This window comes from Oryzias melastigma, linkage group LG20, assembly GCF_002922805.2.
Source record: "Oryzias melastigma strain HK-1 linkage group LG20, ASM292280v2, whole genome shotgun sequence".
NCBI classification, from domain to species: domain Eukaryota; kingdom Metazoa; phylum Chordata; class Actinopteri; order Beloniformes; family Adrianichthyidae; genus Oryzias; species Oryzias melastigma.
The window spans coordinates 14,555,261-14,567,671 of record NC_050531.1 but is presented as its reverse complement, the minus strand read 5'-3'; the positions used below and the strand labels follow the sequence as shown (position 1 = coordinate 14,567,671).

General features: G+C 39.1%; 2 protein-coding genes across 2 annotated transcripts in view; one reads left to right on the top strand and one right to left on the bottom strand.

The window, feature by feature from the left end:
- Nucleotides 1-6,488, bottom strand: part of rec8b (REC8 meiotic recombination protein b) — a 12,026-nt gene extending 5,538 nt beyond the window's left edge. Inside the window, exons 1-7 of the mRNA XM_024280534.1 lie at nt 6,318-6,488; nt 6,108-6,176; nt 5,507-5,649; nt 3,702-3,777; nt 3,169-3,286; nt 1,508-1,580; nt 1,080-1,147 (exon numbers count right to left, since the gene is read on the bottom strand). Coding sequence (XP_024136302.1) covers nt 1,080-1,147; nt 1,508-1,580; nt 3,169-3,286; nt 3,702-3,777; nt 5,507-5,649; nt 6,108-6,176; nt 6,318-6,373 — 603 coding nt within the window. The 5' untranslated portion in view covers nt 6,374-6,488. The remainder of the gene's footprint in view (nt 1-1,079; nt 1,148-1,507; nt 1,581-3,168; nt 3,287-3,701; nt 3,778-5,506; nt 5,650-6,107; nt 6,177-6,317) is intronic.
- A 2,355-nt stretch (nt 6,489-8,843) lies between these two features.
- pdcd6 (programmed cell death 6) overlaps nt 8,844-12,411 on the top strand; it is a 17,978-nt gene continuing 14,410 nt past the window's right edge. The window contains exon 1 of the mRNA XM_024280367.2: nt 8,844-9,083. Coding sequence (XP_024136135.1) covers nt 9,001-9,083 — 83 coding nt within the window. The 5' untranslated portion in view covers nt 8,844-9,000. The remainder of the gene's footprint in view (nt 9,084-12,411) is intronic.

The window sequence follows — 12,411 nt, the reverse complement described above, 5'->3', positions numbered from 1 at the left end:
ATCAGATTAATGTGAAACTAAAGATAATTATCCCAAAGTCAATCTTTTTCGCTTAAGTTTTGAACATTTTTTTTAACTCATTTCATCTTCAAATACTGGTAAATGCAACAGATTTATGCAGTTTTTCCTCAAAAGTTGTTGGTATGGAATATCTGCTCTGTCCTGTTCTCAAATGCAAGTTTGAGAACAGCTATTTAGAGATTGTTCTAATTTCCTGGTCGGATACAATCCTGCAGTGATTCATTCTCATTCTGCTCTCATAGACCTACATTTACGGGAGAACGAGCTTTATTCATTCATCCAACAGTTTTTTTTATTGATCCTTACAAGATCTTGAGCTCTGGATTTGAGGGTGAGGGTTATTAGCCACTAAACTCAACAGGGACTTGAAAAGTGAGGAGAAATTCCCTTTTATTAGCTTCATTTCTGAGTGTTCTATCTTCACAGATGCTAAAATTAAAAGCTGCTACTTTAATTGTCGTTTCTTGCAGATGGAAATAATTGAAAAATGACTTTATAGTCAAACTGTGCACATCTGGAAATCTTAGAAGAGCATAAAGATGCACCGCAGGTGATGGAAAACTACAAAAAACTGGAGCCTATAGGGAGCAAAGGCAGGGTCACACAACCACACACAAACTCACATTTACTCTAGGGACAATTAAAAATCATCAATTCACCTATGAAACATGTTTTTAGAGAGTGGGAGGAAACCGGAATGCATGGAAAGAAACCCACGCATGGATGTGGAGAACATGCACACAGAAAGGACCCAGCTGGAATTTGAACTAGAGTCTTCTAGCTGAGAGGCGAGAGTGCTAATCATTACGCTGCCGTGCAGCCCGGAACAAGAAATGATTTAAAATATTCACTGTAAACTCCCTGATCTTCACCACAAACACAGAGCAGTGCAGGTCTAAATGCTTCCTCCTCAGGCAGCTTCAAACGTGTGACAAAGACGTTAAGTCGGTGTGCTGTGCTCCATTCGGCGCAGTGATTCACCCGGACATCCGGCCCGCCTGGAAATGATGACTGGGGATTTTTGTTCTGCAGAACCTGGACTCTGACAGGGAGTTTACCTCAGCAGTGTTGATGACAAACTGCTCCTTCTCCATCAGGGTGATGGCAGCTGGAGGTGAGCTGAAGCCTGGGTTAACACAGCAGAACAAATTGAGCTTGAGGCTCCACAAGGATGAGCAGGATTTAACAACAGCAGGAAGCAGCCAGAACTATCCGAATGTTATTGTCCCCGAGTTTGGCAGGTTTTGATGAACGGCGTTCCAAATGCCAATGCAATAAATGGATTTTATAATTATATACTCAAGATTTAATGCGTCTGATGCTGAGTTCATAAACCTGAAATTCAATAAAACAATAAACAAACTACGCAAGAATAAGTTAAGTCTGTTTCTCACAAACAGCTCTTAGAACATTTACTAGGATCTTTTGTGACTTTTAATCTCCAACAGAGGCTTTTTCGGTTGCTACATTATAGCAGAAATCTCACCATTACTGGGTGGCGTGTTACGGCTACGCCTCAAAGAGTCCTGCACACTTCTGTCTGGGATCACAAAATCAGCCTAGAAAAGAAAAACAGTACAATGGTTATGTAGAAAGAGACACACACAGGTAGGTTCCAATCATTGACGGTATATGAAAACTGGACTGAGTGAGTGTGACATCACCCATAGAAAATAGATAACTTCTGGCTCCAAATTAAGTCAACTCAGTCCCCATTTTTTCGCAATACAAACGTTGCCATGTTTGAACCAGAAATTGTCAGTGAGCAGTCAACATTTCTATGGCAACCACTGTAGCCAATCAGGAGTGAGCTTGTTGAAGTCCACACCCCTACCACTTGAAAGAGGGCTCAGTAGAATCTGTCAAACGTTTTGAATGTTGTAAACTGATCGCTCAGTTTATAAAGAAATATCATGAAGAAGAATTAAGATTAAACAGGAAGTACAGAAAAAAATGTTATTCGGATTGATTTAATGACTAAAGCTTTGTCCAAATTCCGTCACTACGCACTATGTAATGCACTATATTGTATGTTTGCCACTTTGTAGTGCTGTCCAAATCTATCATTCCAAAATTGAGTGCAATTGAGAGAAATTTACCAGAAGCCTTTGTGAAAAACTAGTCCATCAATGCTCACTACATCAGCAAATATAAACCACAATGAATTGCGGTCTAACAATTTTTGTGAAAAAAAAAAAAAAAACTTTTAAATGTATGTTTTTAAATAAACCATCTACATTTTCATCATCAGAACACAGTGGAGTCACAAATGGACATCGTGAAATGTTCATATTGATTTGATTTTTGAAATCAGTGACGTCATATCAGCCATTAAGGAAAAATTAAAGAAAAGTAGTGATCAAGGGGAACAAATTGCTTTTAAAATCCAGGGCACTAGATAGTCTCGGCAGATACTTCCTGTTTGGAACCTCAAGGGGGAGGAATTACTCAGTCCAGCTCTCATATACAGTCGATGGTTCCAGCACATTCAGATTAAGAAAAAACAGAATGATTTGGGTTGAAGAGAGCAAACATGAATTTTACTAGGTTCTTTCAAACAGGGAACAAAGAATCATCTCATCCACCTGTCATCATAAATCCAGTGAGGTGGCAGCTGAGGAGACTTAGCTCTAAGAACTGTAATTTAAGACTCTAGAAAGAGTCCCACTCCACTCGTCTGTTGATCTTTTGTAAAAAGTGTTCCCAGTGGTCCTTTAATTATGATTATCCCCTTTTTATCCCAAATGTAACAACCTGTCGTTATCTAGGACATAGTTCCTGCAGAGTGGCAGTAATTTATTAGAAGTTTGCCTCTGAGCTGTGTGCGAGACTGTTGGCCCAGAGTAAGCCTGCCCTCACTTCCCATCATCCATGTTTACAGCCCCTCACATCTTCAATCTTCTGGTGCAACAAAAATGGTTAGGAAATGGCGCTCTTGATTCACCACAAATAAAGAAATGCTCACAAATGCAATTTTAAGCTTAATTTTCTTTATATACCAGCATCCAAAGAATGCCATAAGAACATATTAGAAACACCAAAAACACGATTTTCATCAGTCTTCAAAGAGATTTTTTTGATCAGAAAGCCTTTGTTTTTAAAAATGTTCTCAATTTTATACTCATGTAGTCATATTCACAGTTGTACCTGGTGTATTTCCTTTGGACTGGGGAGCTGGTGAGATTCCAGGACACCAAAGAAGGGGTCCAGGGCGCCGTCCGTCTCCATCATCACGTACAGACTGTCAGGAACATCCATCAACATCCTGCAAAAATACATCCACCTGTGTTATTCCTCCATGAAAAGCCCACAATTATGCAGCTTTAGGATGGCTTTCGTCTAAGTTTTGCATCACCTGTAATGCGCTAAGATACTCACTCATCATTAAATTAAATCATGTATATCTGGAGAAAATGGCGTAATGATACAGTGGACATATACTTCGCTTCTGTTCAATAACAGCTCATCAAACATTCATAAAGCCATTCAGATGAGCTTCATTTGTCTGTCGCACACTCGATAAACCATCCTCTGCTTTCCACTGCCTCATCTTTATTCCATCAAACATTCAGGCTCATAAATATTCACAAAAAATCCAACAGTGTAGCTCCTACTTTACAGTTTACATAAAGCCTTTTCTTGCATTATCAGTCTCTCCGTCTGTGTTATTGTGTCGACACCTTTCAGGTTCATCCATGTCGATGCGTATGTGTTTTTTGCAGCGCAGCAGGCGCTGGATGGTTTGTTGAATTTCCTCTGAAAGGTAAAAAAAAAAGTACATTTTCATACAAGATGGTCAGAAAAACAGCAGTCTTTGCAGAAATATAACACATTCACTGACCTATATCCCTGTCATAAATGCAGAATAAATAAAGGAAGCTACAATTTTATTAATAGTAGACGTATCAGAAATGCAGCATATTTTCTATTCCTACTGATCAATGACAGGAAATGAAAATGGACTGCTTGTTCATCATCCTCCACTCTCTCGTGTTGTTTTCATCAAATCAGATGATTACAAATCTGTTGGATGCACTCGCAGGGCTGGTGTGTAATTTGAACCTGGATGACTCTAGACACGACAGCAGAACCGTGTTTGATTACTGGCCTTTCATCAGTTCCATGCTGGCTCCTAAATTACACCATTTCAGCTGGAAAACAAGACCTCATCTGAAAGTAGGGCTTCATTTTTAACATTTCTGAAACCGAAAGAAGACAACATGCATTCCTAGAGTCATGTGGGTTAACCGTGGAAAAAAGAGCAACAGGAAAAGATGATGCTGCTTTGATTTGGTTTCATGTTTCTTTCGTATCATCCTGCCATCGATTCATGACATTTTACACCTCTCGGCCCTGCCTGGCTGCTGCTACATGTTATGGTTGCAACAGTTTCTGACAAAAAGGGTTTTTAAGCACAAAATTTTCATATAATATTATGTTTTATCCATTAGAAAGTTGTTAGAGGGCTTGAAGAGGAGAAAATGTAAAGAGGAATAAAGTCTCTTTTCTTTAAAACCAACTTAAAAAGGTTTGTTTGGTTCCTCAAAGATACACTTCTGATGTGTGAGACAGGATGTAAAAATAATCCAGGAAATCAAATTATATGATTTTGAAAGAATTTATAAGTATATGGTGCAGAAAATAATTATTTAACAAAAAATCACCTAAATACTTTGTAATGTAACCCCGATTGTCAAGGATAAATGTTTCCTGTCGGTCTTCACCAGATTTGCGTTGATATTTTTGGTCCATTCTTCCATGTAGATCTTCTCATGAGCTGTGATGTTTGGGAGTTGTTGCTAAGCAACTTTCAACTCCCTAAAATGATTCTCTATTGGCTCGAGGTCCAAAACTAGTTAGACCACCCCAGTTTTTGGGATGCGGTTCAGCATTCCTCCAAACACGAGTGCTGTTTATACCAACGAGTTCCATTTTGTTGACATCTGACTACATGACATTTTCCCAGTGCCCCTCTGGATCTTTCAGATGATCAATAGCTCATCCTGCAGGTCAACAATCTTGTACCTGGTGTTCTTCGACAGCTCTTTGGTCTTGGTGTAAAGGTCGGACTGTGTGATGGTGTCAACAGGTGTCTTTTATACATATAAATAGTTCAAACAGGAGTCATTAATACCGGTAACCAGTAGAAGATACGATAGAAGAGCTTCTTAAAGGGGAACAGAATTCCTGCTTGTTTGTAGAACTAAATATTTATTTTTTTATTATACAAATAAAAATGTATAATTTTTTTATGAATTCTGCATGATTTCCTGTATTTGTTTTACATTCTGTCTTTCACAGTTGAAGTGCATCTTCTGTATGTTGAACATTATAGACCACTCTCATTTATCTCTCATGCGTTTTTTAAATAGAACAATTTGAATGATCTGTGACTGACAAATGCTTTCATGTTTGGGGAGGTTAGCTGTCTTAAACTCTGATTTTATTTTATTTTATAAAAGTTTCTTTGCTTTATTTCTCTTACCCAGCAGGAAGCTGCATTGCTTGTAGTAGACCACAACCACTCCATACTGCAGCTGGGACGACAGGTAGAGAGAAAAGCGAGGCCTCGGCTGGTTGGGCTGAGGTGGAGGAACCTGTGCGGTTATGTAGTCCAAAATGGCCGTGCTGTAAAAAATTTTTAACAAATCAAAATAAATGACGAAAAAAGTAGACAAAAGTAATATGTATTTTTAAGTGTATTTACTCCAGAATGTATGTAAAATTTTCTTTTATTTGTTAACCAAACTTGCTCTGAGTACTGAAAAATGATGCTGGTCATCCTACCAATTGTATTTATTCTTATTTTTATATTTGTAAATTTTATAATGCATATTAATTATAATAGTCCATAAATATGCATTTTTTTAACTCGTTTCTATGTTAAAGTAACAGTGGGTTCAATTCTGTGATTTATTGTTTTAGTAATTCTGAGAAAATGATAAAACCAGCCAATATTTTCCTTTCAAAATACAATTAAACCCATGTTTGTTAACATATTATTTTACAATAAGAAATATTAGGTGTAGTTTTGCACAATACACCATTATTTTTCTGACAATATCACAAAATTCAAGAATTCTTACCAAGTTCTCTTCACATTGACTTTCACAAGCTCTTTGCGATGGACTTGAATACCTCTGGTAGCAGCTAACCTGAAAAAATATATTCAAAAAATGCAAATATGATCCTCTGCTACTTTAGAAAATCAATGAAACATACAGTGGAACACATACCACGCTTAGTTTTTTAGATTAGCGTCTACAAATCCCAACAAAATGACATTTGGAACCTACCAAATAGTAGAAAAGCATCCAGTGTGTCTCTGCAGGACGTTCGGGTAATAAAACATTTTGTTTTATCTTTGCAGGTTTAGTAATAATGGAGGAAAGCCTCAAAGTTTACAAACTTTGACCAAGAAAAGAAAACAATCTCTTTCAAAGTTGGTTCGAAAATATTTCCCGCGTTGACTTGGAACGGACCAATCATAGCATCGGGATTCTGGTTTAAACGTAAACATTTGTGATGCCTTCAAGACAATCCGAAAACTGAGAACTATTATCTTTTTCAGGACTTCTGATGTTTGAGAACAGACTTGCATAAAAAAATAAACTGAACATAGTCTTTCTACACCAGTTAGGATTAATTAATCTGTGAGGATTACTTGTATTATTTAGTGTTTTCCTGTTTCCCCCCCCATAAAATCAGTACATGTGTTTGTATTTAAAAGTGGATTCACATCAAAATAATTTGCTTTAAAAATTGTACTTTAACAATGAAAAAAAAGTTAATGGGACTAAAGTAAAGATTTTAATGAAAGTGTCATAACAGTATTAGAGTTTTAAATGGTTCATAATTATGTGCTTCATTTCCAAATCCTTCAATGTGGACTATGATGTTTGCAGATGGCACTGTGATCTGCAGGGATAACTGGTGAAACATCCAGAGATGGAAATTTTATCTGAGGAGAAAAGAGGGCCAGCAGCAACAAGACAGAGTGTATACAGTCAGATGCAAAAGTTTGGTCACTCCTGATCATTTTTAGGTTTTCCTTCATAAATCATTAATTGTTCGGATCAGCAATTTCACTTTAATATATCATTTAGCAGACAGAGTGATATTTGAGAAGTGAAAGGAAGTTTATTGGATTAACAGAAAGTTTGCAATAACACTTAAACAAAAGTAGACAGGTGCATAAGTTTGGGCACCCAGTCTTCCACTGCTGGGTTTTGTTATTTTAGTATGGGGTTGGACCTTGATAGTCTTAGTTTTTGGGGTTTGTTTTATTTGTTTTCTGTAGGTAGTTTCGATTAGGCAGCCCTTAGCAGGGAGCTGCTGACTAAGACAGTTGACATGGCGGGGTCAGCAGTCTCCAAGATTTATTTTATGTTTGGCCAAGGAGCCACCATGGAGAGACTAAAGAGCCACATGTGGCTCTGGAGCCGCAGGTTCCAGACCCCTGCCCCAAACCATGATGTTGAACAATCTTTATTTTCAGGTCATTTGATAATGGTTTTGAGGCACTTATGTTACCACTCTAAAAAGAAGATGCAATGAGAAGAACAACTTGCAAATCCATCCATCCATACATTTTCCTGACCGCTTTGTCCCTTTCGGGGTCGCAGGGGCGCCGGAGCCTATCCCGGCTACTGATGGGCGAAGGCGGGGTACACCCTGGACAGGTCGCCAGTCTGTCGCAGGGCCTCAATCACACATCCATTCACGCCCACAGTCACACCTAGGGACAATTTAGAGTCACCAATTAACCTATGAAGCATGTTTTTGGATGGTGGGAGGAAGCCGGAGTCCCCGGTGAAACCCCACGCATGCACGGGGAGAACATGCAAACTCCACACAGAAAGGTCCTAGCCGGGAGTCGAACCGGGGCCTTCTCGCTGTGAGGCAAGAGCGCTAACCACTGCGCCACCGTGCAGCCCCAATTTGCAAATGTTCACCTTAAATACACTTTATTATAATTGGCTTCACTTGTGTTTGTAGGCCAAGGGTCAATGAACTTACCAAACAAATTATGTGTTCCAATTATTAGAATGAATGAAACAACAAGGGTGCCCAAAAGTATGCACCTTCCTATTTTCGTTTATTTAATTATCACACACTTTCCATAAATCCAATAAACTTCTCAAATATCACTCTGTTTGTCTGCTATATGATATATTATGCTGATCCGAACAACCAATGAAAACCGTGAAAATGATCAGGGGTGCCCAAACGTTTGCATACGGCTGTATGTGTACATGACAGGAACTGAAGTAGAACAATGAAGTTATTGGGAGCAGAGGGGAAGAAAATGTATTGGATTTCTGAGAGGTGTTTGGTTCTGCATATTCTTGTGCTAAACTGAATACTATTTATCAATTAACATGGTATGAAATATTGATTTTCCTTTTTTTTAAACAAGGTAGAATTCCTCCCCAATATTTGTCTACTGTATTTTATGCATGCGTTTTAACACATTTATCATTATTCATATAACCACAAAATAATTATATATATTAAAAAAATAGTACCAAAACAAGGACATGAAGTTGTGATTTTCTGCACATTAGGGTTCAATTTTTTTTTAATTTAAGCATTTCTGAAAATTTCTGTTTTACTCCTCTTTTTCCATGTTATATCATAATAAATTATTAATCCTAATAATCATAAATCAGACAATAGTTTCATGACTTTAAATTCTTTGTTGGGTGCGTCACATTTCTTCCTGTGCAATGGAATTATCGATTCACAACTTTTACATTGGTTTATACCAATTTGAGAGCTGTGACGTCACTTTCCCCAGGGTCCTCGTGAATGGTTGGCCACGCCTCTGTGCGCGAGGATCCAGCCAGTCAACGTCGATTGGTGGAGTGTGATTGAAGCCGCAGAAAAGGGAAACTACAGCAGCGGAGGAGCAGCAGCCAGAAAGCAGCCCCGCACAACCTTTGACTGAACGTTTCATTGGAAAAAAACAAACAAAAAATGGCGTACCACAGTCCATACCGAGCTCCCCCGCACATTAACGCTCCTCCGGACCAGAGCTTTCTGTGGAATATCTTCCAGAGGTGAGTGGGGAAGGCGGCTGGGTTCGCTGCAGCCCTTGAAACTGCTGCTGTTTGTAGCGGTAGAGGAAGAAGATAGAGGGGCTGGGTGGTGACACTAAATATTTCATTGACAGCTCCCTTTTTTCCCTCTCGGTTATTGTTGTCGTTGAGGGCGAAGGTCCGCAGTGAGTGAAGTGTTAGCTCTTAGCGCAACCTCTGCTTTACAGATAAAACAACGCGTAGCCTACTAGAACCGCACTTCCTCTAGCTGTCATACTTCACGCACGTTCGTGAACAGAACAACCGCTGCTCACTTCAAAACGAGGCACGAGGCCGTTCCAGTTTTAAAAAAGCTTTCTTCAAAGACCTCCACAAGTCCTTGAAGTGCCGACAAGATGGAACACTTGTGATCAAAGTTAGTTCCTTCATCTCATAGCTAATTAAATATTGTGTACAGCTGCTTACTATTACATCACAATGATGCAAGAAATGAAACATACATAGAAAAATCAGCTGCTATAGTAGGTGCAGAGGGAGAAATGTTGAAATACTTTTGACTGCTGGTGCTAATAAGCTATAGTGTTATGTAATACTGCAGAGGATTTGTTTCTTTTAGTGTTGGAATGCTGCGGGCATATCAAGGCTTGAGCCTCACAAATGACTTCTGGATGGTGCAGAACCTGAGGGAAGGCGGGCTGTGTGGACTCATCCCTGTGTTTGTTGTGTCTTCCTTCACTTGCATGTTCTGTCACAGGAGCGAACGTCTCATGATTCTCGTGACTTAATAGAGTCAGCATCAGAGCAAAGGTCAGATCCAGCATGTATGACTGTCATGAAGATCATCGCACACGAGCTGCCTCGCCCGGTTTCCCTTTGGTTGAACGTGTGGCAGATCTGTGCTGGAATCCCCTTTGTCATGTGACCGCGGTCAGCAGAGCAGAAGTGAAACAGGAGGCCTCTCAGTGTGTGTTTCACTCCCTACAGATTTTTACTGTAACCAGATTGGCATATGGCTGCTGGAAGGAATCAGTTCACCCACTTAGTGCTATTTTGAATCAAGAAGTCTTCAAGGGGAGTTTTTGAAATGTAGTGGGTGAATTTTTTGAACTTCAAGTCATAGGAGCAAAAATATGCATATTAAAAACAAGCTGCATTTAGGAAGAAATGTATTTAACAAAATACGGGAACAAGAATGGACATTTCATCTTGAAAGGCAAATCATAATAATGGATTGTGTCACTATAGTAACACATTGATGCTTATCAATCCTCACGAAACAGGATAAATCTAGTATATTAGCGCAACATGCTGTTGTTGTTAACACTTTAACACTAAGTTTGTTTTTTGATTTAATCTAACTTTTTAAAAAAAGTTACAGAATGGTAAAATAATTTGTGTTTGAGCGTCACTGATACCGCCTCAGGTGTTAAAGGGTTAAACTTTGTGGATATCCCTTAGGGAGCCTCCACAGCGAATCAGCTTTCAGTGATCTGCACATTTGGTTTGGCAGAATTTTATGCCACTACCCTTCCTGACACAACCGGGACAGGGAAGCCCAGACTCAGGAGGGTCACCCCATGTCTATACCAGTAGTTGAATAGTAGTGTGGAGGGTCTTACCCAGGGATCTCAAGTTCTATTTACCTTGGGGCCACTGAAGGCAGAGTGTTGCTGAAGCTGGGCCGTATGGGTTCCATCTGTGCCAAAAATATGTGTTTGAGTCCACACTCTGTCTTTGGTCCGTTGGCTATATCTACTGATCAAGTTTATTGAACATTTGTTCATGACTATGTACTACTAAGCAATATCTTATGCATGTCATGTGCAACGACAGGAGCTAATGACGCTAGCAACTGTTGCTAAGGACATTTCGGATGACTAGATCCAACAACAATAGCAAATGTAAAGTTTTAAACATGAAGCAAGCTGAAATATCGCAAAGCAAATACAAAGCTATCACCAAAGAAGCGTGGAGATGCAGAAGATATTGCTTAGTAGACGTTGAACTTTAATATTAAGGCGGGGGCTGCAAAATATCAACTTGGGGGCAAATAATGGCCCACAGGATGACAGTTTGAGACCCCTGGTCTTACCCAAGTACCCACACTGGACCATTGTGACCTCGAGAAACCGAACCCTGGTTTTCCACATACCAGTCCTGAATGGTATGTTTAATAAAATTATGTTTATGTTTAACCATACCTAAAGGACATGCTAACAAGTCAACAAAACTCTTAAAATCACTTCAGATCCCCATTCATTCTCTTTGTTGCTCTGGAGCAATTCCACCAAACCCGGTGCAATGGCAGCACGCGTTCAAGAGACCATTTCCAATTAAAAGTGTATAGAAACGTGCGTTTTTGACTTCCACGTTAAAAACATTCGTGTGTAGCTGCTCAAGTTTTTACAACCGTTTTCAAGCTCTAAACGCATCGCCGTCGTCTAACACGTCACAAATTCAACTGGTTGGATTTTGACCAGTCAGGGATTTGGTTACGACTTCACAGGAGTGCTAACCATTTGAAACATTGAGTATGTTTATGTTTATTCACTAATTTCATATATTGGAAAAGAGTTGTGAAAGAAAAAAGTCTGGAGCAAGATTTGTGAAAGATTTAGACATTTTGCACCAAGTGGACGTGCTAGTAAACAGTAGAAAAAGAAGAGGCCCCTCCCTGCTCGTCCAGTGTGAACACCATGGACTAAACGCATATTCAAGAACGCATGTCAAATGCTCAGTGTGTACGTAGCTCAAGGCTACTGTCTGTCTGAATTCCCACCCTAAACTCTAACTACAAAAAAACTGTATAGTGAGGGACTAACTAGTGCCCTGGATTTTAAAAGCAATTTGGACACCATGCTTTCTACTTTTCTTTCATTTTTCTAAACACCGTATATGACGTCACAGATTTCACAAAGTAAAAATCGAATCAATACGAACATTTATTAACGTCTATTTGTTACTTCACTGTGTTCTGATGATGAAAATGTGGATGGTTTATTAAAAAATTACATTTAAACACGTTTTATTTTTCTACAAAAATTGCGCTAATGTAGTAAGAATTGATGCACGCTAGTTTTTCCGCAGACTTTCGTGAAATTTCTAGTGCACTCAATTTTGGAATTGTAGATTCAGACAGCACTACAAAAGGTGAGTAGGGTAGGAATTCAGACATAGTCTAAGACTGAGCAGTGATTCTTCTTATAATAAAGATACACAAATTTAGTGCCCTTTACCGGTTGCTATTTATTTTAAAAAACGACATATAAGTCGCACCTGAGTAGAGGTTTTACCAGTAGAGGATTTTACCACGGCCCGGGACCACTGCTGTAAAGCATTAACCTTGCTT